General features: G+C 40.7%; 1 protein-coding gene across 2 annotated transcripts in view; it reads left to right on the top strand.

The window, feature by feature from the left end:
* Window positions 1-25,625, top strand: part of LOC132869647 (thyrotropin-releasing hormone-degrading ectoenzyme-like) — a 520,051-nt gene that overhangs the window by 355,800 nt on the left and 138,626 nt on the right. For both annotated transcript variants that reach the window (XM_060902939.1, XM_060902940.1), the window contains one exon: window positions 23,134-23,199. In XM_060902939.1, coding sequence (XP_060758922.1) covers window positions 23,134-23,199 — 66 coding nt within the window. The remainder of the gene's footprint in view (window positions 1-23,133; window positions 23,200-25,625) is intronic.

The following is a 25,625-nucleotide window of genomic DNA, read 5'->3' as shown; positions in this document are numbered from 1 at the left end:
GATAATTGTTTTAGTATAAATACGCAGGTGATTATTTAAAAAAAAATCTCATCAAAAAATTATTTATTTCAAACTTCAAAAGCGGCATGCAAATGTAATAAAGGTGCGGCGCAGACCTGTATCACTTATCTACGCCGACTCACATAAAATGCTTTGTTTTGAAATAGATAAAATAAATCACAATTCCACCATACCTTTGAATAGTTTTAGACCAAACTTCGTAGCATCTTTAGTGCTTTTAGGAACAGCATTTTCTTTCATAGTCTGTAATTCTTCCTCACTTCCGGCGACAAAGCGATCAGTCGCCATTTTACCGAGTCGCTCGATGTGATTATCGAGAAATAGTCCAAATTTCTTGACCAATCAGCACAGGATTTTCGATAATTACCTCCATACTTATACTAAACTTTATTAAACCTCATAAACTCTTAGTTGTCTATTCAGTTATTCATTTAGGGCCATAGTTTTCAAAAACTGCTATGATTTGTTTCGTAATTACAATATAACTAATAGAAAAGGTGTTTAAATTGTGATGTAAAAGGTGAACAGAGAATAGGATTGACATGTATGATATACTGTAAATTATTTTTGTAACCACACTTTTATCATGCTTACTATTTAATCTAGCGCAGATGTCACACTTTAACCCTTTCTGGCAGTACACTTGGTTTCCATTCCACTGTTGGAGGTAATTGGCATCATACCCACTTAAAATGTCAGGCTAATAAACTTATTTGTTTAGATACAGTAATGATGCACAGCTCCATCACCGGTGGTGAACCGTTACTATTAGAGCTGGGACTTGAGCTCAGCCAAAACTGAGCCAGACACCAAAAAAGCAACAGGACAAAGGATTTTGCAAGGGATTAGCAGCAGGTTGCCAGGTCGCTCCATTGTGTGTAGCTGTCGATGTTAATTTTAAAAGTAGCTCAGTAAGTTACACAGGGAAACGAATACTTAAATATGAGTGCAAAATACTGTGGCAAGCATGTGTAACTGACTATAACCAGTCAGTTACTCTAATAATAACCAAAAGTCTATGTGTGGCTAATGCAGGATGCAGAGGAGGCAAAGAGTTGATTTGTCAGCATTTATTCTGGAAAACAATGAATGACAGGGCGATCAACACACAGAGACAGGGAAAAGAAATCTGGCATCCCCCTTTCCAGACATCCCAAGCATGATAAAAAAAAAAAAAAAACATACTGTAGGCTACATAGACCATGAGCTGGCCTAGTGGTTAGCGTGTCCACCTCTCAACCGGGAGCTCGTGAGTTCTACTCGCGGTTGGGTCATACCAAAGACCATCATAAAAATGGTACCTACTGCCATCTGGCAAGGCACGCTGCAATACAGATGCGAGTAGGGAAGTCAAACTCTTGTGGTTACCAGAGGACTAGGCCCCTACTGTAACCCTAGCTGTATAGGCGAGAGGCCAAGGGCTATGGAAACGGAAATCGTCGCCGCACCTATGCGCCTCAAAGAGTTGGTTAGTACTGGGACAGGAGACTGCCTGGGAAGACCAGATCCTGGCATGGAAGCAGTGTTGTTTTTGTTAACGATGACGAAATGATTTCATTAACGCACCTTTTTTCATGACTAAAACGAGACAGTGACGAGCTAAACATAACTCTTTGATCACGAAAATATGATGAGACGTTTTTGTTGACGAGACGAGACGAAAATATGTTAGTGGGTTGGCTATAGGACTATCAAAATGCATGGCGTTTCCTCCAACGGTGCGTGCAGTCTGTCTGCCAAATGCTGAAAATATCAGCAATGCACCTGCATCCTGTCCTTGTTTGGTCACGCCCACCACCAGGCACGTCCGGGCACAGTGCACAGTTCATGGACCATGGTGGCGGCAACACCAGCACAAGGGCTTGGTGGGCGGAAAAGATGCGATGTTTTATGGACATACTTTACACATAATCCAGCAGAAAATAAAATGGAATGCCTTGTAGTGGGAGACAGAGGTACACACTGTGGCTATAAACTACATGGCAAGAATACGACCAACCTCAAGAGGCATCTAAAGGCTCACCATGCTGCTATTTCTGCAACGGTAAGTTAACGTTACAAGAAGTCCTGTTAACAAATCATGTATACGTTTGCTAGCTTTGGTTAATGTCACTCAACAATCGGTCTGTGATGAATTTCCTATGAAGTTTTCCAAAACACCGTGACCTGGCGAAAATGAATGGGACCGCTAACTTCACGCTAAAGTTGGCTTGGTTAAGCTAACTTAAATTCAATTAACATGTCACGAGTAAAACTTGTCCTGCAGGGATTATTGGTGGGACAGCAACTGAATGCTTTGTCATATATTGACCCATATTTGAGTTACTGTGAAACATACGGGGGGAAATGTAGCTTTTCAGACCTGTTGCTGTGCCTTAATATGTCTAAATGAGCAGCAGCACACCTGGCTACTCTAACGTTAGCAGCATGTTTAGCCATCATATTTACATTAACGGACAGCGTGGTCATCTTCTAGTTGTGTGTTCATCATGACATGTTTGTGCTCTATCAGCACATTGCGACATGTTAAACAGAGGCAGAAACACAAGCCTGTGAACAATAGAGCATGCACACTAGACAGCGTTTATGTAGAGAGTATACACACTAGACAGCGTTTATGTAGAGAGCATGCACACTAGACAGCGTTTATGTAGAGTATACACACTAGCAGGGCCGTGCAAAGACCTTTGGAGGGGCAGGGGCTCAACATTCAAAAAAGGGCACTTGGAACAAATTTTTCACACAAGTTAACTTTATTCAAAACTAAATTTCAATTGCAACTGAACATTCTGTGTGTCTTGATAGAATATGTTGTGGACGTCGTCATTCAGCCTTAAGTTTTCGAAGCTGCTAGAATATGTTATTAACGCCGTCGTTCAAACTAAAGTTTCCGAATCTGCCACATTAATGAAATGGATGGAGCAAACGGTTTAAATATAGCCTAGGCGGCTTCATTAAATGATAAACAACCCTACACATTTACTGTTGTGTTCTAAGCTGCACAATATTGCATGTTCAGATAAGAAATGAAAGAAGACTTTCAGTGTGACCTTACCATGCCGTTCCTCGCACTGTCTCCCACTGTCAACCGCCTGCATGCGCTTTCTGCACGGAGGTTCACTGAATGCATGACGTCACGGATTGATGCCCGCATTTACATAGAAAAACGTTATTTTATAAATCTATAATTTCATATATTATTGTCAAATTGTAGAGAATATTGATGTTGGAGCTAACTTATCTTTTACAAATATAAAAAAAAAAACAGTCCCTATGAAAAGGCACTTTGGACAGCAAACAGAAAAGGGGCAGGGGCTAGAGCACCTGTAGCACCGGTTCATTGCACGTGGGTGCACACTAGACAGCGTTTATGTAGAGAGCATGCACACTAGACAGCATTTATGTAGAGAGCATGCATACTAGACAACATTTATGTAGAGAGCATGCACACTAGACAGCGTTTATGTAGAGGGCATACACACTAGACAGCGTTTATGTAGAGAGCATGCACACTAGACAGCGTTTATGTATAGAGAGCATGCACACTAGACAGCGTTTATGTAGAGAGCATGCACACTAGACAGCGTTTATGTAGAGAGCATGCACACTAGACAGCGTTTATGTAGAGAGTATGTTATGCACAACCTGTCAACCTCGATTACAATTTCCTATCTCTGTATTGGCCTAATTTAATGTTTTAAAGTAATTATTTTTTTCGACTAAAATGAATGACTAAAACTGGACTAAAACCCTTTTAGTTTTCGTCGACTAAAACTAGACCAAAACTATCAAGGATGGAATTGACTAAAATGTGACTCAAACTAATAAGCATTTCCTCCAAAAAACTAAGACTAAAACTAAATCAGAAATAGCTGCCAAAAACAACACTGCATGGAAGGGACTTTGACTTTTGTAGGCTACATCCAGTGGCATGCAAAAGTTTGGGCACCCTTACTGAAAATGTCTGTTACTGTGAATAGTTAAGTGAACAGAAGATGAACTGATCACCAAAAGGCATAAAGGTAAAGATGACACATTTCTTTTCAGTGTTTTCTGCAAGATTTGTGTATTAGTTTTGTTTTGTACAATTGGAGAGTGAAAAAAGAAAAGGAACACCATGTGAAAGTTTGGGCACCCCAATACATTTGAGTTCTCAGGTAACTTTTACCAAGGTTCCAGACCTTAATTAGCTTATTGAGCTGTCGCTTGTTCAAATTCTTCGTTAGGAAAGGTCAGATGATGCAGATTTCAAAGCTGTATAAATTCTCTGACTCCTCAAACTTGTCCCTAAAATCAACAGCCATGGGCTCCTCTAAGCAACTCCCTCGCATTCTGAATAATAAAATAATTGATGCTTACAAAGCAGGAGAAGGCTACAAGGATGTAGAAAAGTGTTTTCAGGTAGCTGTTTCCTCAGATTGTAATGTTATTAAGAAATGGCAGTTAATAGAAAGAGTGGAGATCAAGGTGAGGTCTGGAAGATGAAGAAAACTTTCTGAAAGAACTGCTCGTTGGATTGCTAGAAAGGCAAATAAAAACCCCTGTTTGACTGCAAAAGACCTTCAGAAAGGTTTAGCAGACCCTGGAGTGGTGGTGCACTGTTCTACTATGCAGCGACACCTGAACAAATATGACCTTCATGGAAGAGTCATCAGAAGAAAACCGTTCCTGCATCCTAGACACAAAATTCAGCATCTGTAGTTTGCAAATGAGCATCTAAATAAGCCTGATGCATTTTGGAAACAAGTCCTGTGGACTGATTAAATCAAAATAGCATTTTTTGGCCACAATGTGCAAAGGTATGTTTGGAGAAAAAAAGGGTGCCAAATTCCAGGAAAAGAACACCTCTCCAACTCTGAAGCATGGGTGTGGATCGATCATGCTTTGGGGTTGTGTTGCAGCCAGTGGCACAGGGCACATTTCATTGGTCGAAGGAAGCATGGATTCGAATAAATACCACCAAATTCTGGAAGCAAACATCACACCATCTGTAAAAAAAGTTGAAGTTAAAAAGAGGATGGGTCCTACAATAAGACGATGATCCAAAACACACCTCAAAATCTACAATGGAATACCTCAAGAGGCACAAGCTAAAGGTTTTGCCCGCGCCCTCACAGTCCCCTAACCTAAACATCATTGAAAATCTGTGGATAGATCTTAAAAGAGCAGTGCATACAAGACAGCCCAAAAAACCTGTAGAACTGGAAGCCTTTTGCAAGGACAAATGTGTGAAAATCCCCCAGGTAAGAACTGAAAGATTATTAGCTGGCTACAAAAAGTATTTACAAGCTGTGATACTTGCCAAAGGGGGTGTTACTAGGTACTAACCATGCAGGGTGCCCAAACCTTTGCTTCGGGCCCTTTTCCTTTTTTTGTCATTTTGAAAATGTAAAAGATGAAAATTAAAAAAAAATATTTTTGCTTAAAATATAAAGGGAATGAGTCATCTTTAACTTTATGCCCTTTGGAGATCATTTCATCTTCAACTTGTTTAACTGTTCACAGTAACAGCAATTTTGACCAGGGGTGCCCAAACTTTTGCATACCACCGTACTGTTCAGTAGGCTGGCTACATTACACTGTGTGAGATAACAGATTATAATAGTCATGCACTTAATATTGATTGTATAGTGTAGTTTATAATGTCCAATAAATGAAATAAACCATACAGTAATGAATAAAATATTTGACAGATCCTAAGAGTTTTCTGAACATAGTCAAGCAAATATACATGGAAAACAATGAATGACAGGGCTATGAACACATGGAGACAGGGGAAAGAATTCTGGCATCCTGACAACATAATACACCCAGCCAAATGGCTACTCAGATAAAGACTCGACTTTTCACACGGAATTTTACAACACTAATTTGCATATTTTATCTGATACAAACAGCAGATGTGACAAAACATTCTTACATCAAAAAATAAACATCATATCTTGGGAAAAATAAAAATATTCTGTATTAATGAATATTGTCCATGCAGGATTCATGAAGCCAGCTTACCCTTTTCCAGACATCCCAAGCACGATAATGTTCACAGGTGTGTTACACTAATTAATGCCCCATCAGAAACAATAGTGGAACCATTAACGGAACCCAACAAATTAACATATTTTACAAAAGAGGGATTTGAGGAAGTTCACAAAAAAAACCAAAACATTGCTACATGTGCATGGAACAAGAGTCTGGAGACAGAAATCTTAGTTTCTTGGTCATTAGCCTGTGCTACTTGCTCTCGAGAGCACTGGCTTGACCACTAGTGTTGGCCTTCGAGAGGCCGAGGGTGATAATTTTTTTGTCCCTCTCACTATAAATCAAAATCTGATTGGTTAATTCATCTGTCACTTCCTATGTAAACATACACTGCCATGGCCTTCTGACCAGTGAAGTCCTAACCAGTGAGTGAGCCAGATCTAAACTCTTCTCAGCCTAGAGACAACAACAACAAAAAAAATCTCATTGGATAACTCTATTTTAATGTTTTCAGGACAGTAACCCTTTCATTTCTGAAGCAAATTTGATAGAAAATGAGGCCGAATCAGAAGAGAATAATTATAATGAAATTATGAAAACAATTAAAGAATGAAATAAATTAAATATATCATTTGAAATGCTGATATGTTTGGGCTTTCTTTGAAAGCCTAGAAGGTCCTGATGGTTCCCCTCAGTCCATCACTGAGGCTGATGCAATGCACATCTCGATGCATTTCCAATGATCCAATATGTCAAAGATACTTTGAAGCAACTACTAATGTGATATGATTCACTCCTATTGTGATGCAGTGTGATTCAACATGATTTAATTCAATGCAATGCAGTTTAATGTGATACAATGCAATACAGTGCAAAATACTATGATGCTATGCAAATGAATATGGTAGCTCTCCTCCTCCATGATAATCATCCATGTGACTTGGGGAAGGGATTTTATTTTGAAACCATGTTGGTGCAATGGCAAGAGAGCCATGGGGACTTTTACATTGAAATCCTGTTGGAGCCATGCCTCCTATTTGCATGTGACTTGGCTGAGACACTTGATGAGAACTGGAGTGGAGATGAGTGTGCACTTGAGAAACTGTTTCAAGTCAAGGAATCAATCTAAATATCACATTATTAGTCAAAAATTATTGGCCACATTTTGAAATAATAAAGGCAGTAAGGCCTCTACTAATAATTAAAGTTGTAATTAATCAATCGGATTTTTACCGATGCAAAGATGTTCAAAATGATGCATCTCAAGTTCATCCCAAATTGTATCTGGTGCACACGTTTTCAGTCATGGTAATTATATTGTGACCTTTTAAATCAGTACACCAATGAGAACTGGTCAATCTTACCATCCCTAATATTAGGCATATCAGGTGAAAGTTCAAATTCAATCCAAATTGCTTGAAACTGCTCTCACTGAATTCAGAATTGAATGCACAACATCCTTTTTACAGAATTAAAATATGTTTATCCATTCTTGAGATATTACAAATCAAAGATTGAAAAAACGGCTTAATTTTTAGAAAACTGCCGTAATATTCTGTATGAGGATCACATGGTCCAAAATGGGCCTCATTAACCTCATCTCATCTCATTATCTCTAGCCGCTTTATCCTGTTCTATAGGGTCGCAGGCAAGCTGGAGCCTATCCCAGCTGACTACAGATGAAAGGCGGGGTACACCCTGGACAAGTCGCCAGGTCATCACAGGGCTGACACATAGACACAGACAACCATTCACACTCACACCTACGGTCAATTTAGAGTCACCAGTTAACCTAACCTGCATGTCTTTGGACTGTGGAGGAAACCGGAGCACCCGGAGGAAACCCACACGGACACGGGGAGAACATGCAAACTCCACACAGAAAGGCCCTCGCCGGCCACGGGGATCGAACCCAGACCTTCTTGCTGTGAGGCGACAACACTAACCACTACACCACCGTGCTGCCCTGCCTCATTAACCAATGAGATCAAATGTTTTTTCTTCATACCTTAACTTTCCTATTTTTCAAGATATTTACATGGAAATTGGTAGGTACATAGATGGTTGTATACTGAATACAAACTTTGAAAAATTAGTAAAAACAAATAATGCAAATTAGCATTTAATTAGGATTCATTATGCTGATTAGGTAAAACATTAAATCGGTACACTCTCTTCTTCAGAGTTTCACCAAACGGCTTTATTTGTGCAATATAAAGCTGATCTTAACTCTCATTTATACATCACAAAAAATGAGAAATCAATGTTAATTATAAAATATGCATAAATAAGCAGTGAATGTCCTTCACATCTACCATTCTCGATCAAAATAAAAAAAGTAATAAAAGATGATTTCTAATCCCCTCTTTGTGCTCTGTAGGCCTTTGTATTTCTAAGTAGGGCCTACTAGTGTTTATATGAAAGAATCTCATCTCATTATCTCTAGCCATTTTATCCTCTTCTACAGGGTCGCAGGCAAGTTGGAGTCTATCCCAGCTAACTTTGGGTGAAAGGCGGGGTACACCCTGGACAAGTCACCAGGTCATCACAGGGCTGACACACAGACACAGACAACCATTCACACTCACATTCACACCTACGGTCAATTTAGAGTCACCAGTTAACCTAACCTGCATGTCTTTGGGGGAAACTGGAGCACCCAGAGGAAACCCACACGGACACGGGGAGAACATGCAAACTCCGCACAGAAAGGCCCTCGCCGGCCACGGGGCTCGAACCCAGACCTTCTTGCTGTGAGGCAACAGCACTAACAACTATACCACCATGCCGCCCCATATGAAATAATATAAATGATAATATTCACAGCTTTCAAGGTGAACCTCGAAAAAACTGTGTGATCCACATCCAATGAACAATTCACATTAATTTAATTGAATTTGACACTCGCGCTTCTGACTTCCGTTTTTTTTAAATATCATTTCGACCACTAAAATCTCAATATTTTTCATCAAAACAACTATAGTTATATTATAAAATAGTTATTTATTGACATGAATCAGTTTGATTTAAAAATAATAAGTAGGTAAAGGTACTAAAATTCACTTCAAAGTCTCCCATGAATCATAACATCAAAACTAGCAGACGGAAAATTTTGCTGAGTACTTCATCAGAAACAGTGAGAGCTAGAGAACATCACTATAAAAGTTATCTGATTGATATTCACGAGTAATCCAGTTGGAAACTGATCAGAAGAGAGAGAGTCTGACCACTTTCCCGTGACTCAAAAAGCACCAGCAGTTTTCTGACGTCCCGCGAGCAGAGAGTGTACTCTGTTGTACCAACTTCAACCTGCTGTTACTCCCAAAGTACTGAACAGATCTTAACCAGATAGATTTGCTTGGAAAGCAGAAATTATAAGCTTTTTCATGATAGTATTCATGATAGAAAATATTCAAGAGTTAAGCAATGACAGATTTGGAAACTCAGATGAGCATCTGCATGCAGAATTTTCACACCATGGCCAGTGAGCATCTGATATGCCTACTAATATACAGTGAAAATTCATGATTATTAAAATCATGATTATAATATTTCAACACAATAAATAAAAACTACAGGTTAATTTCAGGAAAGATTTACATTTTGTTGTTTGTTGTGGAATTTCAGAGTAAAGTCAGCAATTACTACTCACCCCTCCTGAAGTATCCACATGCTCTGAGAAGAATCTGACAAGATCGCTTTCACTTGATTTTTTTTTCTGACAAATAATACATGAGAGCTTTTTACACTTTTATCACAAATAGACAGAATACAATATAACCAGTCAGCTTTTAAAGGCACAGGGAGCCTTAATTTTTGGTTGCATTCAACCTTGAATAAATGATGGAATGATGGCAAGCTGACAAATGTGCTTTGTGTGTTTGCTAGATTTTTTCTCCTTTCATTTTAAAGTGGGTATGATGATAGGGTAAAGGAGAATGTGATTTCGTAGTTTCTGCCTCAAATAGGTTAAACTACGGTCACACTACAGCTTGCAATGCTTTGTGATGGTTATCGATGAAAATGAGGCATCTTGGTGGCAATGCATGGCAATATATAGGTGAACTGAAAGTTGTGGTCACACAGCAGGCGAACACTTGACTGTCACTCCTTTGTGTGCTCGAGCAGCCATGCTCGCTAACAGGACCCAGTTGTTATGGGAAACACCTGATGCTGATTTGAGCACAGTTAGCACGTGCATATAAGGACGTGCATATAAGAGATTTTATCAAGTATTAACACTGTCATGTTTGTTTCTACCCATGTTTATGACTCTGGTTTCTGTTTTGCTTTTGTTTGTATTTTTTTCCTCTGACCTAGCCTCACGTTTTGTTTTTGTAAATATCCCACCTGCGAATAAACACTCTTCCTGCACTTACATACATCTATTGCTGCATACCTGACAGAATACTTTACAAAGTTTCTGTGAAAACAGTGTCCTTATATGCAAGTGGAGATTGCGCTCAAATCAGCATCAAGTGTTTCCCGTAATGACTGGACCCCAAGCGCATGCACAACATGCTCCACAGGCTCCCTGAATGAAAATTCACTTTTCAAATATCAAGGAAGGTTAGGCTATGCCTCACCGCTGTGTTGAAGAGGCTCCCGCGAGGATCGGGGACATGGGTCAAGATAAATACATCTCACAAGGCTCTGCAAAGGTTCCCTTAGCTTCAGGAAGTATTGCCAAACCCATCTGGGAGTATTTGCCTCTTAGTTTGCAGACGAAAACATCGGCACCAAATTTCCATGCATTGAAATTTTTCGTGACGTTTTTGGCCACTCACAAGGCGGAAACATACCAAAAAACAACTCGTGAAGCTCGTAGGACATTCGCTGTGCATCACACAATTGGTAGCGATGCTACCAATTTTTCATCGCCAAGTATTTGCAAATCCATTGCGAGCTATAGTGTGACCCAGACATTATGGCTGCTATTCATGTGCAGATGTATAATGTAGATTCAGCTAAGGTGATTAGGAAGGACTAAAGGAAAGAATGCAGGCCTGGGGGGGTGTTGACTAGCTATCTAAACCTCTCCCTCTTTCACTATTGGTGGTTCAGACTTCAGACTAAGCAGATGCCAAATCACATAATGCCTTCATCTGTGGAGGAGCAGATTGTTTTGGAAGGAACCATATGCTTTTTGAATTACATTAAAATCTTTTACCCCTTAAAGTCTCAGCATATTATTCATTATTTATCATAAAGTATATTTTTTAGTAACTGCTATGAATTATTTATTATCTGTAGAGAAACTAATAGAAAATTCTTGAAGTTACAAGAGTGATGAATACAAGCCCAAGCCATTTTAGTACAGTTTAAAATGTTTGAATGGCTGATGCACAATGATAAATTAGGATAAAGAAGCGTACAGTGGCCAGTTTGGGGTTTAAAACTGGGAGGTTATTGATGCAGCAGCTTTATTGGTGGGTAAGTACAGGTAAGTACATGTGTGACAGTTGACTGCTGTTTCTGTTTCGTACAAAATGTACGAAGACTGGAGCCAGGAATAGACCTACTCAACACAGATCCATGCACTATGTAATGGGCTGTCAAGTGGCAGAAAAGCAGTTTGGGTTCAGACCCATTACTGTCCCAGAGTTGCTCTAAATGACTGTAGTAGAGTCGATTAGTGTATGAAAAAATACATCTCACAGTTCATGACTCAAAGCAGCATATTCTCAACATGACCCAGCCAGCCTGGATAAGATCCTCTGTTTTGGCTTATTCAATCACTTGCATGTAATAAGTAAACTATTTAGCTGAACTAAACTCATTATCTATCTATCTATCTATCTATCTATCTATCTATCTATCTATCTTTTCTGATCTGATTAATTAAGTAATGCAATGGCTTGTCAAAAAATTTGATAATGAAAACAGATGTTGAAATATGAACTATGACTGGACAGTGTTGAATATGAACATGTTTATTCCCCCAAGTTCAAATTCAGAACTGGTATGTACAGTCAAACCGGAAAGTCTGCACACCCCTTTCACCTTCTCCACATTTTATTACATTACAAACTTATTCTACAATAGATTGAGTTCACGTTTTGTCAAAAAATTCTACACAAAATAACCCATAATGACAAAGTGAAAGCAGGTTTTTAGAAAATATGCAATTTTATTTTACTGACAAAAATAGGTTATTTAGGGGTTACATAGTATCTGTACACACCCTTAGACAAATACTTGGCTGATGCACATTTGGCAGCAATTACAGCTTCAAGTCATCTTGGGAAAGAAGCTACAAGCTTGGCACATTTGTTTCTGGACATTTTTGCCGATTCCTCTTAGCATATCCTTGCAAGCTCCGTTAGGTTGGATGGGGAGCATCAGTACACAGCCATTTTCAGCTCCTTCCACAAATGTTCAATTGGATTCAGGTCTGGGCTCTGGCTGGGCCACTCAAGGACATTCACAGACTTTCTCCGAAGCCAATCCTTTGTTATCTTGGCTGTGTGCTTCAGGTCGTTGTCATGTTGGAAGGTAAACCTGGAGCACTCTGGAGCAGGTTTTCTTCAAGGATCTCAGTGTACTTAGCTGCATTCATCTTTCCCTCTATCAGGACTAGTTGCCCCATTCCTGTTGCTGAAAAACATCCCCACAGCATGATGCTGCCACCGCCATGCTTCACTGTAGGGATGGCATTAGCCAGGTGATGAGCGGTGCCTGGTTTCCTCCAGATGTGACACTTGGTATTCAGGCCAAAAAGTTCCATTTTGGTTTCATCAGGCCATCATGGTTTGAGAGTCCTCTAGGTGCCTTTTAGCAAACTCCAAGTGAGCTGTCATGTGCCTTTTACTAAGGAGTGGCTTCTGTCTGGCTACTCTACCATAAAGGCCTGATTTGTGGAGTGCTGCCTGGATGGTTGTTCTTCTGAAAGGTTCTCCCATCTCCACAAAGATATGCTGGAGCTCTGTCAGAGTGACCCTCAGGTTCCTGCTCACTTCCCTGGCCAAGGCTCATCTTCCCCAATCACTCAGTTTGGCCGGGTGGCCAGGTCTAGGAAGATTCTTGGTGGTTCCAAACTTCTATTTACGAATGATGGTGGCCATTGTGCTCTTTGGGATCTGTAAAGCTGCAGCAATTTTTCTGTACTGAAAATAAATGTATATATTTATATGGACATACAGTAAGTGTTTTATTGGGAAATACACCACTCGTATTTTTCATATGAACTACATCCGGGACATGGAGAACCAAAACTGTGACATAAATCGCTATATGTCACTCATGAGGAAATCGATGAATTGTTTTGATAAATTTGGGTATTTTTTGTTTGTGAATGTGTCTCTATAATAAAAAGAAAATCACACATTGGCTTGAAGATATGAAGTTTATCTTCTCGTGGTAAAAAACTCAGATTTTTCATTTGAAATACATCGCGGATCTGAGTGACATTCAAAAAATATTGGCTGTTTTTTTTTGTGGTATATCAGATATATTCCATTCAGCAAGCATGATATTGAATGAGTCAAATATGAGTTCAATATCATGCTAGCTGAATGAAATATATCTGATATACCATGAAAAAAAGCCAGCCAATATCTCATCTCATCTCATCTCATTATCTCTAGCCGCTTTATCCTGTTCTACAGGGTCGCAGGCAAGCTGGAGCCTATCCCAGCTGACTACGGGCAAAAGACAGGGTACACCCTGGACAAGTCGCCAGGTCATCAGCTGACACATAGACAACCATTCACACTCACATTCACACCTACGGTCAATTTAGAGTCACCAGTTAACCTAACCTGCATGTCTTTGGACTGTGGGGGAAACTGGAGCACCCGGAGGAAACCCACGCAGACAACATGCAAACTCCACACAGAAAGGCCCTCATCAGCCATGGTGCTCGAACCCGGACCTTCTTGCTGTGAGGCGACAGCGCTAACCACTACACCACCGTGCCGCCCTCCAGCCAATATTATTATTATTATCTCATCTCATTATCTCTAGCCGCTTTATCCTGTTCTACAGGGTCGCAGGCAAGCTGGAGCCTATCCCAGCTGACTACAGGCGAAAGGCGGGGTACACCCTGGACAAGTCACCAGGTCATCACAGGGCTGACACATAGACAACCATTCACACTCACATTCACACCTACGGTCAATTTAGAGTCACCAGTTAACCTAATCTGCATGTCTTTGGACTGTGGGGGAAACTGGAGCACCCGGAGGAAGCCGACGCAGACACGGGGAGAACATGCAAACTCCACACAGAAAGGCCCTCGTCAGCCATGGGGCTCGAACCCAGACCTTCTTGCTGTGAGGCGACAGCGCTAACCACTACACCACCGTGCCACCCTCCAGCCAATATTATTATTATTATTATACATTCCTCTTGGGTGTTCAACGCATCTTTCTCTTTCAAAATTCCCTCAAAATCTTCCGTATTTAACAAAGCAAACCTGGATGCCATGTTTGTTTACAAATTGTCACAGTTGCTCACTAGCAAAGAAGTTTTACACCTCCTGCATGTGACGTCATGTTGTCTTGACAACCATGTTGTAATCTCATCTCATCTCATTATCTCTAGCCGCTTTATCCTTCTACAGGGTCACAGGCAAGCTGGAGCCTATCCCAGCTGACTACGGGCGAAAGGCGGGGTACACCCTGGACAAGTCGCCAGGTCATCACAGGGCTGACACATAGACACAGACAACCATTCACACCTACGGTCAATTTAGAGTCACCAGTTAACCTAACCTGCATGTCTTTGGACTGTGGGGGAAACCGGAGCACCCGGAGGAAACCCACGCGGACACAGGGAGAACATGCAAACTCCACACAGAAGGGCCCTCGCCGGCCCCGGGGCTCGAACCCAGGACCTTCTTGCTGTGAGGCGACAGTGCTAACCACTACACCACCGTGCCACCCTCCAGCCAATATTATTATTATTATTATTATACATTCCTCTTGGGTGTTCAATGCATCTTTCTCTTTCAAAATTCCCTCAAAATCTTCCGTATTTAACAAAGCAAACCTGGATGCCATGTTTGTTTACAAATTGTCACAGTTGCTCACTAGCAAAGAAGTTTTACACCTCCTGCATGTGACGTTATGTTGTCTTGACAACCATGTTGTAATATAAGCCATATTCAACGCTCATTCTCCATTGGGTAGAATGATGTATTGCACATAGGATAAGCGATATGTGAACAATATTGTATGCTATCAAACCAAATGAATGAAACCCACTAGAAGGGAATAGAGCACGTTTTTATTCCATTGAAAAAGTTGTGATATTTCACTCTGATGATGTCACTCCCAGTGTTTTCCCGCTGACCGGTTCACAATTAAAATTCTTTTGATTAACTTGCATATTTCTTTTTTTTGTGGATGTGTCCATATAATATAAAGAACATGACATGGTGGCATGAAGATATAAAGTTATGCTCTCGTGTTGAAAATATTTTCACTCGTTTGCTTCACTCACTCATGATATATACGTTCACCACTTGAAGATAAAGTTCATATCTTTGCACCACTGTATAATATCATATATATATATATATATATATTTGTTATATCTTTTCAACAAGGGCGGCACGGTGGTGTAGTGGTTAGCGCTGTCGCCTCACAGCAAGAAGGTCCGGGTTCGAGCCCCGTGGCCGGCGAGGGCCTTTCTGTGTGGAGTTTGCATGTTCTCCCCGTGTCCGCGTGGGTTTCCTCCGGGTGCTCCGGTTTCCCCCACAGTCTAAAGACATGCAGGTTAGGTTAACTGGTGACTCTAAATTGACTGTAGGTGTGAATGTGAGTGTGAATGGTTGTCTGTGTCTATGTGTCAGCCCTGTGATGACCTGGCGACTTGTTCAGGGTGTACCCCGCCTTTCGCCCGTAGTCAGCTGGGATAGGCTCCAGCTTGCCTGCGACCCTGTAGAACAGGATAAAGCGGCTAGAGATAATGAGATGAGATGAGATCTTTTCAACACTGATTATAATGACACACATATTTAACTATTCAAAATGTGTATTGGTCAACCTCAGGCTATGTTATTTTTTTTTTTTTTACAAGGTTTGGAAGTCAAAGATGGCTGCATACTCTTTATATGAGTAACAGGACTGAAAGTAACAGGACTGAGTTTTTAGTCTAGGATTAGCTAATACATGGAATTAAGCCACATGGCGTCATCGCTAATAGCATGACCACACTTAGCACATTCTAGTGATTTACCAAAAATCTGTATTTTTAAAATAAACAAATATCATCTAAGAAATAATTTAAGTAACAAGACAGTATGTTGACATTGACCTTATAAGTCAAAGTTAAAAAATCATCAAATATACAGAAAAGTAAATGAGAGCACTAACTTGTGTTCTTCCCATGGCCTTCAGAAGACACAGCTGATGTAACTTCCTGTTGAGCATGTGATTTATGGAATGTTCCAAATTTGTCAAATGGGGTTTGGGTAACAGGACTGAGTGAAAACCCAGGGACACGACTAAAATGTGTATTTTAACTAAGATATGGTGGATTTCTTATGAAAAAAAATATATATTTAAACCATGGATAGGATATGGAGTCACACAACAGTGCAAAAGAAATACTGTTTCTGAAGGATTTTAATCATAATATTTCATAGTTAAGTATAAAGTTAGAGTGCGGGGACAGGTAACACATGCTATTTTTCAGTGTTTTAGGTAGTTTTTATTAATCCTTACAATTATATATCTTAAATTTGAAATCAGATCAATGTGCAGGACATTCTGTGTAATAAGGAAATGTATTTTAAAGTACATTTTTTATGTGCATTTATACATATAATTTTCTAGGGACGGAAATGGCACCGATTCAGTGGAATAGCTCATATATATACTGTATGTGTATATATATCACATCACATACCTGCTGGATTGGGTGGGATTGGTCTGATTTAAGAGAAATTAAAGTGGGAGTCCATGGCATTGGTCAATAAAGGTATCATGAAGTGCTAGTATAATTGCCTACTATTGATTTTAGTGTTGTGCATGAACGCGTTCAAAAGAACGTGTTCATTGAACACGCTCGTTTTTCCATGAACTTTGAACTGAACGCAACAACTTTGTAATGAAAGAACTTGAACGTGAATTCGTTCAAATTATGCGACATGAACGACAAACATGAAGATGAATGAAACATGAAACATGATGAATCGAGTGGCACGTCTACTTGCAAGATATTTTACGTTCTACTACTTCACTGTCAGTCTGATGTTGTTGTCACTCACTGCCCTGAGGTGCCGCGTGTGTGCAATGCATCACGGATAACGTAGTGTGAAGCCGGAGATAGTGGATGGCTCTATGATTTGGCTCCATACTACGTTACCCATGATGCAGCAGAGCAGAGTAGGCGTAACCCAGCATTCCCTAGCTACAGGCAGCAGACAGCGCGCACACCACAGCCGGCGCACACTCACAGCAACATGGCCAGTGAAAGTTCAAGTAGTGGCACGGAGAACACAGATGAGACGGATTCTCCTCATGGTTATTTACAGCAATTTTACACAATTTCACACAAAGACTCAGACGGTAAAAACCTTACCTTTCTGTGTAAGCTCTGTCCACCTTTCCTGAAAAAAACAAGTAAGAACGTCGACAACGTCGTTCTCAAATTTGAAACGACACATTGAGTTGAAGCATCTGTTCAGTTTCAAAGCATATATGCAAGTCCTCGAGGATCAGAAGGGAAAGGGCAAGAAGATCCCCTGCCAAAATCCCAAAATCCAAGTCACACTGCCTGCAGCCTTCAAGAGTACCACTGTCTCCCAGCAGCAGGTAGATAAACTGATTATTGACTACATTGTGGAAGATTTACAACCACTAAGCAAAGTTGAGAAATCCTCGTTCATCAGACTAGTTTATTAGAAGTTACTGTTAGTTGAAACTGAAAGCATTTGTTTGAAGTCACGTGTAACGTTTTGGTGCAGTGGTTGAGTCAGTGAAGAAATCAAAATATTTTGTCCTTTTTCCATATATAGTATGTACAATAACTTCCATTTTGTGTGATAGAATATAATATCTATAATATGTGAGTAGTTTTGAGCTAGAATGTAGCATATGATTTTAGTCTTTATTTTCATATCCCGCCTAAAAGTAAAATGAACTGAACTTTGAACTAGTTCAGAATTAAAACTGAACTATGAACGTGACCAGTTCACTTTTAACATGTTTGAACTGAACTTGAACTAGTTCAAAAAAAGTGTGAACTTGCACAACACTGATTGATTTTATAGTTATAAACCACTCATCGGCCACTTTATTAGGAACACCAATCCACCTGCTGTTTTATGCAGTTCTCTAATCAGCCAATCCCTTGACAGCAGCACAGTGCATCAAATCATGCAGACACAAATCAAGAGCTTCAGTTAATGTTCACTTCAAACATCAGAATGGGAAAAATTGTGATCCCAAAGTGTGACTTTCTTTCACTGCGGCATGGGTGTTGGTTTGAGCCAGATGGACTGGTTTGAGTATTTCAGGAACTGCTGATCTCCTGGGGTTTTCACACACAACAGTCTCTAGAGTTTACACAGAATGGTGCGAAAAACAAAAAACATTGAGTGAGCGACAGTTCTGTGGGTGGATACAAACGCCTTGTTGATAAGAGAGGTCAGAGAAAAATGATTCGATTGATTCGGATCAAACTGCCAGGAAGGACATAGTAACTCATAGCAACTCATTACAACCATGGTGAGCAAAAAAGCATCTCAGCATGCAAGAACACATTGGGTTCCAATCCTGCAGCCAAGAACAGGAATCTTAGAATCAAGAACAAGTTCCAATTAAAGTGGCCAATGAGTGTAATAATTGATGATTAAGCATTAAAAGATAATGGTCAATAACATTTAAGGATGTTAGCTGCTTGTCTGGACCTTTTATACGTAAAGAATTTTATATAACTGGAACTTCAGAAATTTTTTTGTGGAATTCCCTGAACAAAAGTTTTTTGAAACCCTGGCATGTGTAGGAACTCTGAAGGAAACTTTAAACAATGCACTTGATTCCAGTTCCAGGTGTTGTAGTGATTCACAGCGAGAGGAAGGAGAACTCTTTTTAACTGAGTCATTTTAGTTATAATTGCAGTTCTCCCTCTCTGTCATTGGTTCTTTAGCATTCTCTCCTGTAGAAACTCTGTGTGTGTTTGCATGCGTACATACGAGTGTGTGTGGGTGTGTGGTGGGCAGCAATCAGGCTGTGGTGGACCCATCACCGTCTTTTACATCTCTTTGCCCTGTGCTTCACCCTTTACTGATTAGATGCTGCTCACAACAAAACAGAGAGATGCTCTTCAACAGTACACCAAGAGGCCTCAATTAGTACTGAGTGGCTCTAAAAGCTCAGAAGCTGCGACCTCGGTGTCCATAACAGCCGCCAGTTTTTATGTCTGTCCTGAGCTCATCACTTTAGATTTTTTTTATATAATAATGAACAGGGGCGGCACGGTGGTGTAGTGGTTAGCGCTGTCGCCTCACAGCAAGAAGGTCCTGGGTTCGAGCCCCGGGGCCGGCGAGGGCCTTTCTGTGTGGAGTTTGCATGTTCTCCCCGTGTCCGCGTGGGTTTCCTCTGGGTGCTCTGGTTTCCCCCACAGTCCAAAGACATGCAGGTTAGGTTAACTGGTGACTCTAAATTGACCGTAGGTGTGAATGTGAGTGTGAATGGTTGTCTGTGTCTATGTGTCAGCCCTGTGATGACCTGGCGACTTGTCCAGGGTGTACCTCGCCTTTCGCCTGTAGTCAGCTGGGATAGGCTCCAGCTTGCCTGCGACCCTGTAGAAGGATAAAGCGGCTAGAGATAATGAGATGAGATGAGATAATAATGAACACGTTAGAAATGTTACAAAACAGAAGAATGAAAAATTCAGAAGGGTCTATTGGGCACAGAATACGATGAACAATAAGACCTTTAGTTTTTGATTCAAATACAATAAAAACCAGTAAGCCAGATAGAACAGGCATGTTCTGGTAATTACACTGATAAAAATGTGTTTTCATCTTATTATTCCTCTTTAAAGATCTCATCTCATTATCTCTAGCCGCTTTATCCTTCTACAGGGTCGCAGGCAAGCTGGAGCCTATCCCAGCTGACTACGGGCGAAAGGCGGGGTACACCCTGGACAAGTCGCCAGGTCATCACAGGGCTGACACATAGACACAGACAACCATTCACACTCACATTCACACCTACGGTCAATTTAGAGTCACCAGTTAACCTAACCTGCATGTCTTTGGACTGTGGGGGAAACCGGAGCACCCGGAGGAAACCCACGCGGACACGGGGAGAACATGCAAACTCCGCACAGAAAGGCCCTCGCCGGCCCCGGGGCTCGAACCCAGGACCTTCTTGCTGTGAGGCGACAGCGCTAACCACTACACCACCGTGCCGCCCCCTCTTTAAAGATAATTTTTTTTATTTTTAATATGATGTTTCATTAATTTTTTTAACAGCAATGTTGTCCAAGTCAGTAGAAATCAACAATAGAGAATCACAGCTTTGGCATCTTTGCCAGAGGCAAAATTGGACCTTCTGGTCATTTAGCCTTAAGGCTATGAGAGAAAGTGAAAGATGGACACATACAGCAATCCAAGGCAGACCCAGTGAGGCAGTGAATATGACTTTTATCTGCTTGGTCACAGCTACATTTCCCAGAATGTTCATTTGTTAGGCTGGGTCATGCCCTCAGGGTCACAGTGCGCTCTCTCAATGCCAGTAAGTCTTGTTTCACTGGCTACTGCGAGATCACAAGAGGCTTAGAACACCGCTGACAGGCCACATCAAGATACAGAACATATCAGCAGGAAGCTGATGAGAAATGCCTGAATGAGTGTGTTTGTATGGAAAGAAAGTGCAAGGTAAAAAAAAAAGGGAGAGTTCAGTCTCGAAGTAAAGGCTATAAACTCTCACTCCTGCTTGCTCCCAATAAATTCAGATACCCCATCCTCTCTAATTTTGTATATTAAAATATAAACAAATAATTAACCTGCAGCAAGCCTTGTTGAGCACCAAGGCCTTTCATTGCCCAGCCCAGTGGGATTCATATCAGACCAACTGCTCCCACCCACATGTGTCAGAAAGGCAGGCGATAGACGGATGGAGCAGCAGAAAAGAGTTTAACCAGGCAGACTGGCAAATCCAAAACGTTAGGCAAAAGCCAGAGTCAGTAAGCAGGCAATGGTCAAGCGAGGCACAAACAGGATATCAAAGGCAGAAGCAAAAGAACAAAAATCCAAATATAGCCACAAGCAGCAATGAAGGGCTGGAGCACCTCCGGTATACCAAATCTGGCATGAATCCAACAAACTGCCAAGGAGGAGAATGTTAAAATGTAACACATGTCAAAACACACAAAACCAAACACAACTCACTTCCTGTTGAGTATGGCTAGTACAATGTACATTACAATTTTGTTTGTCTTGGGGCACCCCACACACCTAACAAATTTGACACTGATAGGTGAAACTATATACCAGGCAAAAGTCTCAATGACATGTGGGGGTGCTATGGAATCCCCCGGACCCACCCAGGCCCAAGCCTTTATTCCTGAGTCGCGGTGGCCAGGACTGATGTGTGTACCAAATTTCATGAGTTTTCGCCCATAGGAATCACCTCAAAATGGCTAAGACTTGAAGAAAAAGAATAAGAATCCTGAGGAAAACAATAGGGCCTTGCACCCTGGTGCAACAACCTGTTGTATTTTTAGGGCCTGAGCACCGGAGTGCTCGGACCCTAAAAATACAACAAAGTCAAAACCAGAGTAGAATATTACATGACAGGCACTCTTACCCAGAGTAACATACCGTACATATCAGCCTGGGGAGGAGTTGGGGGTTAGTCACCTTGCTCAAGGGCACTTCAGCCATTCCTGCTAGTCCAGGGAATCAAACCAGTGACCTTTTAGTCCCAAACCTGCTTCTCTAACCATTAGGCCATGGACTCCTCAGTCAAGGGTTGGTAAAGTCAGACCAACAATAACTGAGCATTTACTTCGCAATTCCTGTGAAAACAAAGTCAAAGTCCATCCCATGCTAGGAACTGGTCTTCCCAGACAGGCTCCCATACTAGTACTAACTAGGCCCTTAAGGCATACTGGGCGGCGCTAATCTCTGTTTCTATAGCCCTCTGCCTCTCACCTCTTACATAATTCAGATTACAGTTTGGGGCTGGTTCTCTGGTACCCATAAGAGTTTGATTTCCTACTTGCATCTGAATTGTGGCATGCCTCACCAGATGGCAGTAGGTACCATTTTTTGATGGTCTTTGGTATGACCTGACCGCTAGTAGAACTTGTGATCTCCTGTTCGAGAGGCAGACACGCTCTCGCTTGAACAGGTGCCGATTATTCGATTTCAGGTGACTGAGATGTTGAGGTGAAGTCCATGGTAGCCATGTTTGAAGGCCACTGTGCATGCTGGGAGGTGGAGTATTGAGTGCAAGCAGGTGCAGCTGTGACAGCATGGGGGGCAGGGGGACAAACAAAACAATAATTAAAAAAAACACACCTTCTGACTGTTTTGTGTGACCTGCAGGATCATTACTGAAGGCTTCAATTTGTTATTAGGAACCAAAGAGTCAAACTTCCCTTTTCTCTGTGTAATGTTTGTTGAGCGCTGTTTCTCCACTGAACAGGTGAAATGTGTCATTGTGAAAGGAAAGTCTACTGGAAGTCTTAATTCAACATGGTGATTAAGGACACAATAAGGCTGAGGTCTGTCATCTTTGGCAGATCTGGGCTCTGCACAGATGGTTAATGAAAACCCGTTATTTTACAGAAAGGAATGTTTTAAGTTTCAATACTTGTTTGCTTGTTGTTTTTGCCTTTCTCTTTGTCCTTTTCTGAGACTAATGGGAGTCAGTCAAACACTGCAAAAAAATGTCTTCTACCAAGAATTATTTTGTCCATCTACAACACTCCAATCTTTTACCACACACAGATCCACTTGTACTTGCATCATCTGTCTTGAAGTGTCAATCACAATCACATTCAGACAAGTCTGGCTACAGACTCAATTTACAAGCACTGCACTGAATTTAAATTGGATGAAATGGACTTGGTATTTTACATTCCACTCTCATATGTTTGTTTATCCGGCTGCTGCTGAGTCATCAAATAGAAAAATCTCACTGGCCTTCCTTTCTTCCTGTTTTCCAGGACTATTTAATGACACACATGTATGGAAATGCGGCAAGGGATGACTTATGGAACAAGTTTTCAGAGGTAAGGTTCCTGTCATTACAGTAACAATACCTGTGTGATATACACTCATGACACATGGGGATGGGGATGAAAATGAGGGAGTTAAGAAAAGGAACTAAGAAGATGGACAAAGGGAGAGAGAGAAAGGAGTAGAGACAAATTATTTTTTTATGTTATTCAGTCCTTCTCCTGCAGAGGTATGACGTGTTCCTGCAGGTGAGCAGCATTGAGGTCAGCATCCAGTGTGTATCTGTGCTATCTTCAGACACACACACACACACACACACATACTTTACCAGAGTAATTTTGAAAAGCCCTTTCAAATCAGAAAATTAAATGTCACATCATGGCAGACAGACAATAAAAGGAAAGCCCAAGAATTGTTAATCAAGAAAAGAGAGTCAGTGTGGTATCTACCCTCGATGAAGGCTTTAACGAGGATCATACAAGATATGGGTATTAGCTCAACTTATCTTCTTAGTTTAATAACTGTTAAAACATATGGAATAGGAATTGTGAAAACTAATTGTGAGTCTAAGTTCATGATGACTTAATGCTTATTGAAATAATAGTGATGCAGTAGATATGGAAACAGTATCAATGAGTAATCTCTTTCTTCACTTTCTCCTTTCTGGGATCGTTATTATTGTTGATGTAGCATGCATGCAAATGTTTCTGGACGCTTGTGGACATATGTACTGTAGGCCTTCCACAAACTGTGCCACAAAATTGGAAGCACATGATTGTATAGGATGACTTTGCAGCCAAAAGTATGTGGACGCCCCTGCGAATGATTGAATTCAGGTGTTTCATCCATATCCATTGTTATTAGGTGCATAAAAAGCCTGGAAATAACTATAATTAAAATAATAATAATAACTCAGAACTTACTATACTATACTATAGAAGACTTTCACTGATATCACAGATTTTTGTTTACCACGCAGTGTCTGCCATATTGCCAGGCAAACAAAGAACCATAGCCACGACAGTGAATGAAGAGAATCGAGACAACTGCAGTCAGTACAATCTCTCTGAAACAATTTTTAAAAATTATTTTATACCAGCAGATCGTGTTACATTGAAAAGCTGAAACATGCAGACATCACGGATCCATATAATTTACCCACAAGTGTATTTATTTATGCTGCCCACTGTGCGCTCTCTCTCTCTCTTTCTTTCTCTCTGTGTGTGCGCACGTGTACATTAAATGCAGAGGAGGAATGTGACAAAAATAAAAGTTTCTTCTTTATAATTTACCCACAAATTTATTTATTCCACTTGAAAAGTGTTTGGCAAACTAGCTACAGTACCAGATTTGAGACACTACGACATCCTGAACTATTTAGTATTTTGGACTTCAAAATACACCAGAGATGCTAAAGGCTTATGAAAGTCCAGATGCCGACCAATATTTCGAGGCAGGTTTTGTGCCGGAATGTTATGGGAAATTTCCAATAAAGAAAAATACCTTATTATGACAAGGGTAAGCTCCAACATGGACTTCTAACAGTAATAAACAAGCCAGGGCCTAGAGCTTGCATATTTTATAGTGTTTAGCCAAGTCTACATTATCAGTACATAACAAATGCTACTAGTCGAGCCAAGCATTAGGTCTAATAAAATATATCGCATCCAAAGCCCACATCCAGATCTACATTTTAACGTGGCACAGAGCTTTCATACTGATTTGATATAAAATGTTCTCCACACACATGGGAATGTTTTATCATCCAGTCTCCCTGTTTAACTGCAGCTCACCATTTTTCTCATCTTTCTGGGTTCACTGGGAAGCGGTGAAACGTTAAACCAGACTTATCTTCACGTCTGTTATTACATCCAAAAGCACTACAGGTCTCTGGTATTGTTTTTTTAGATGTAATTTCTACAAGTTTATCTGTAGATGTTTAATGAACTTAGCTGACAATCACTCGCATACACTTGTGCTGGTTGCTGGCAATCACAAAGCTCACCAGGCAAAATGGCCACGTAAACAAATCCGCAGTTACGATGACGTTACGTGAAAAAACGTTCCCTTGTGCTTTCCAGGGCAACCTCAATTTCTTTTGTTTGAAAATGAAATTATTCTTTTCACAGTTTAAATGTTGTCTTTAATCTAGAGGAAAGGTTTCGAACCACTGTGCCTCAGTGGGCTGTGAGTCTTTATTATCAGATTACAGAGGTCTTCCCTCTCCCCGATGACACTATAACATGCTTTGAAAACTCCAAATATTTGCTTTGTGTTTGCATGCTAGCTGTATATTAACTGCACACCATAGACCAGGGTAGTCTGTAATGTTTTGGGAGTGAGCTCAAGATACTGTATAGGAACTAAGTGCATAGACACATGAGCTTCAAACATCTTTCCAACACCAAAGGGATGATTGCAAACAGGAAAAAAGTGCAGAAAGCTGAACAACCAAAACAAGATGCATGACTCATATTTG

The sequence above is a fragment of the Neoarius graeffei genome, chromosome 21 (assembly GCF_027579695.1).
Source record: "Neoarius graeffei isolate fNeoGra1 chromosome 21, fNeoGra1.pri, whole genome shotgun sequence".
Taxonomy (NCBI): Eukaryota; Metazoa; Chordata; class Actinopteri; order Siluriformes; family Ariidae; genus Neoarius; species Neoarius graeffei.
Note: the sequence above shows the minus strand (reverse complement) of the source record. Positions and strands in the feature narration are given on the sequence as shown.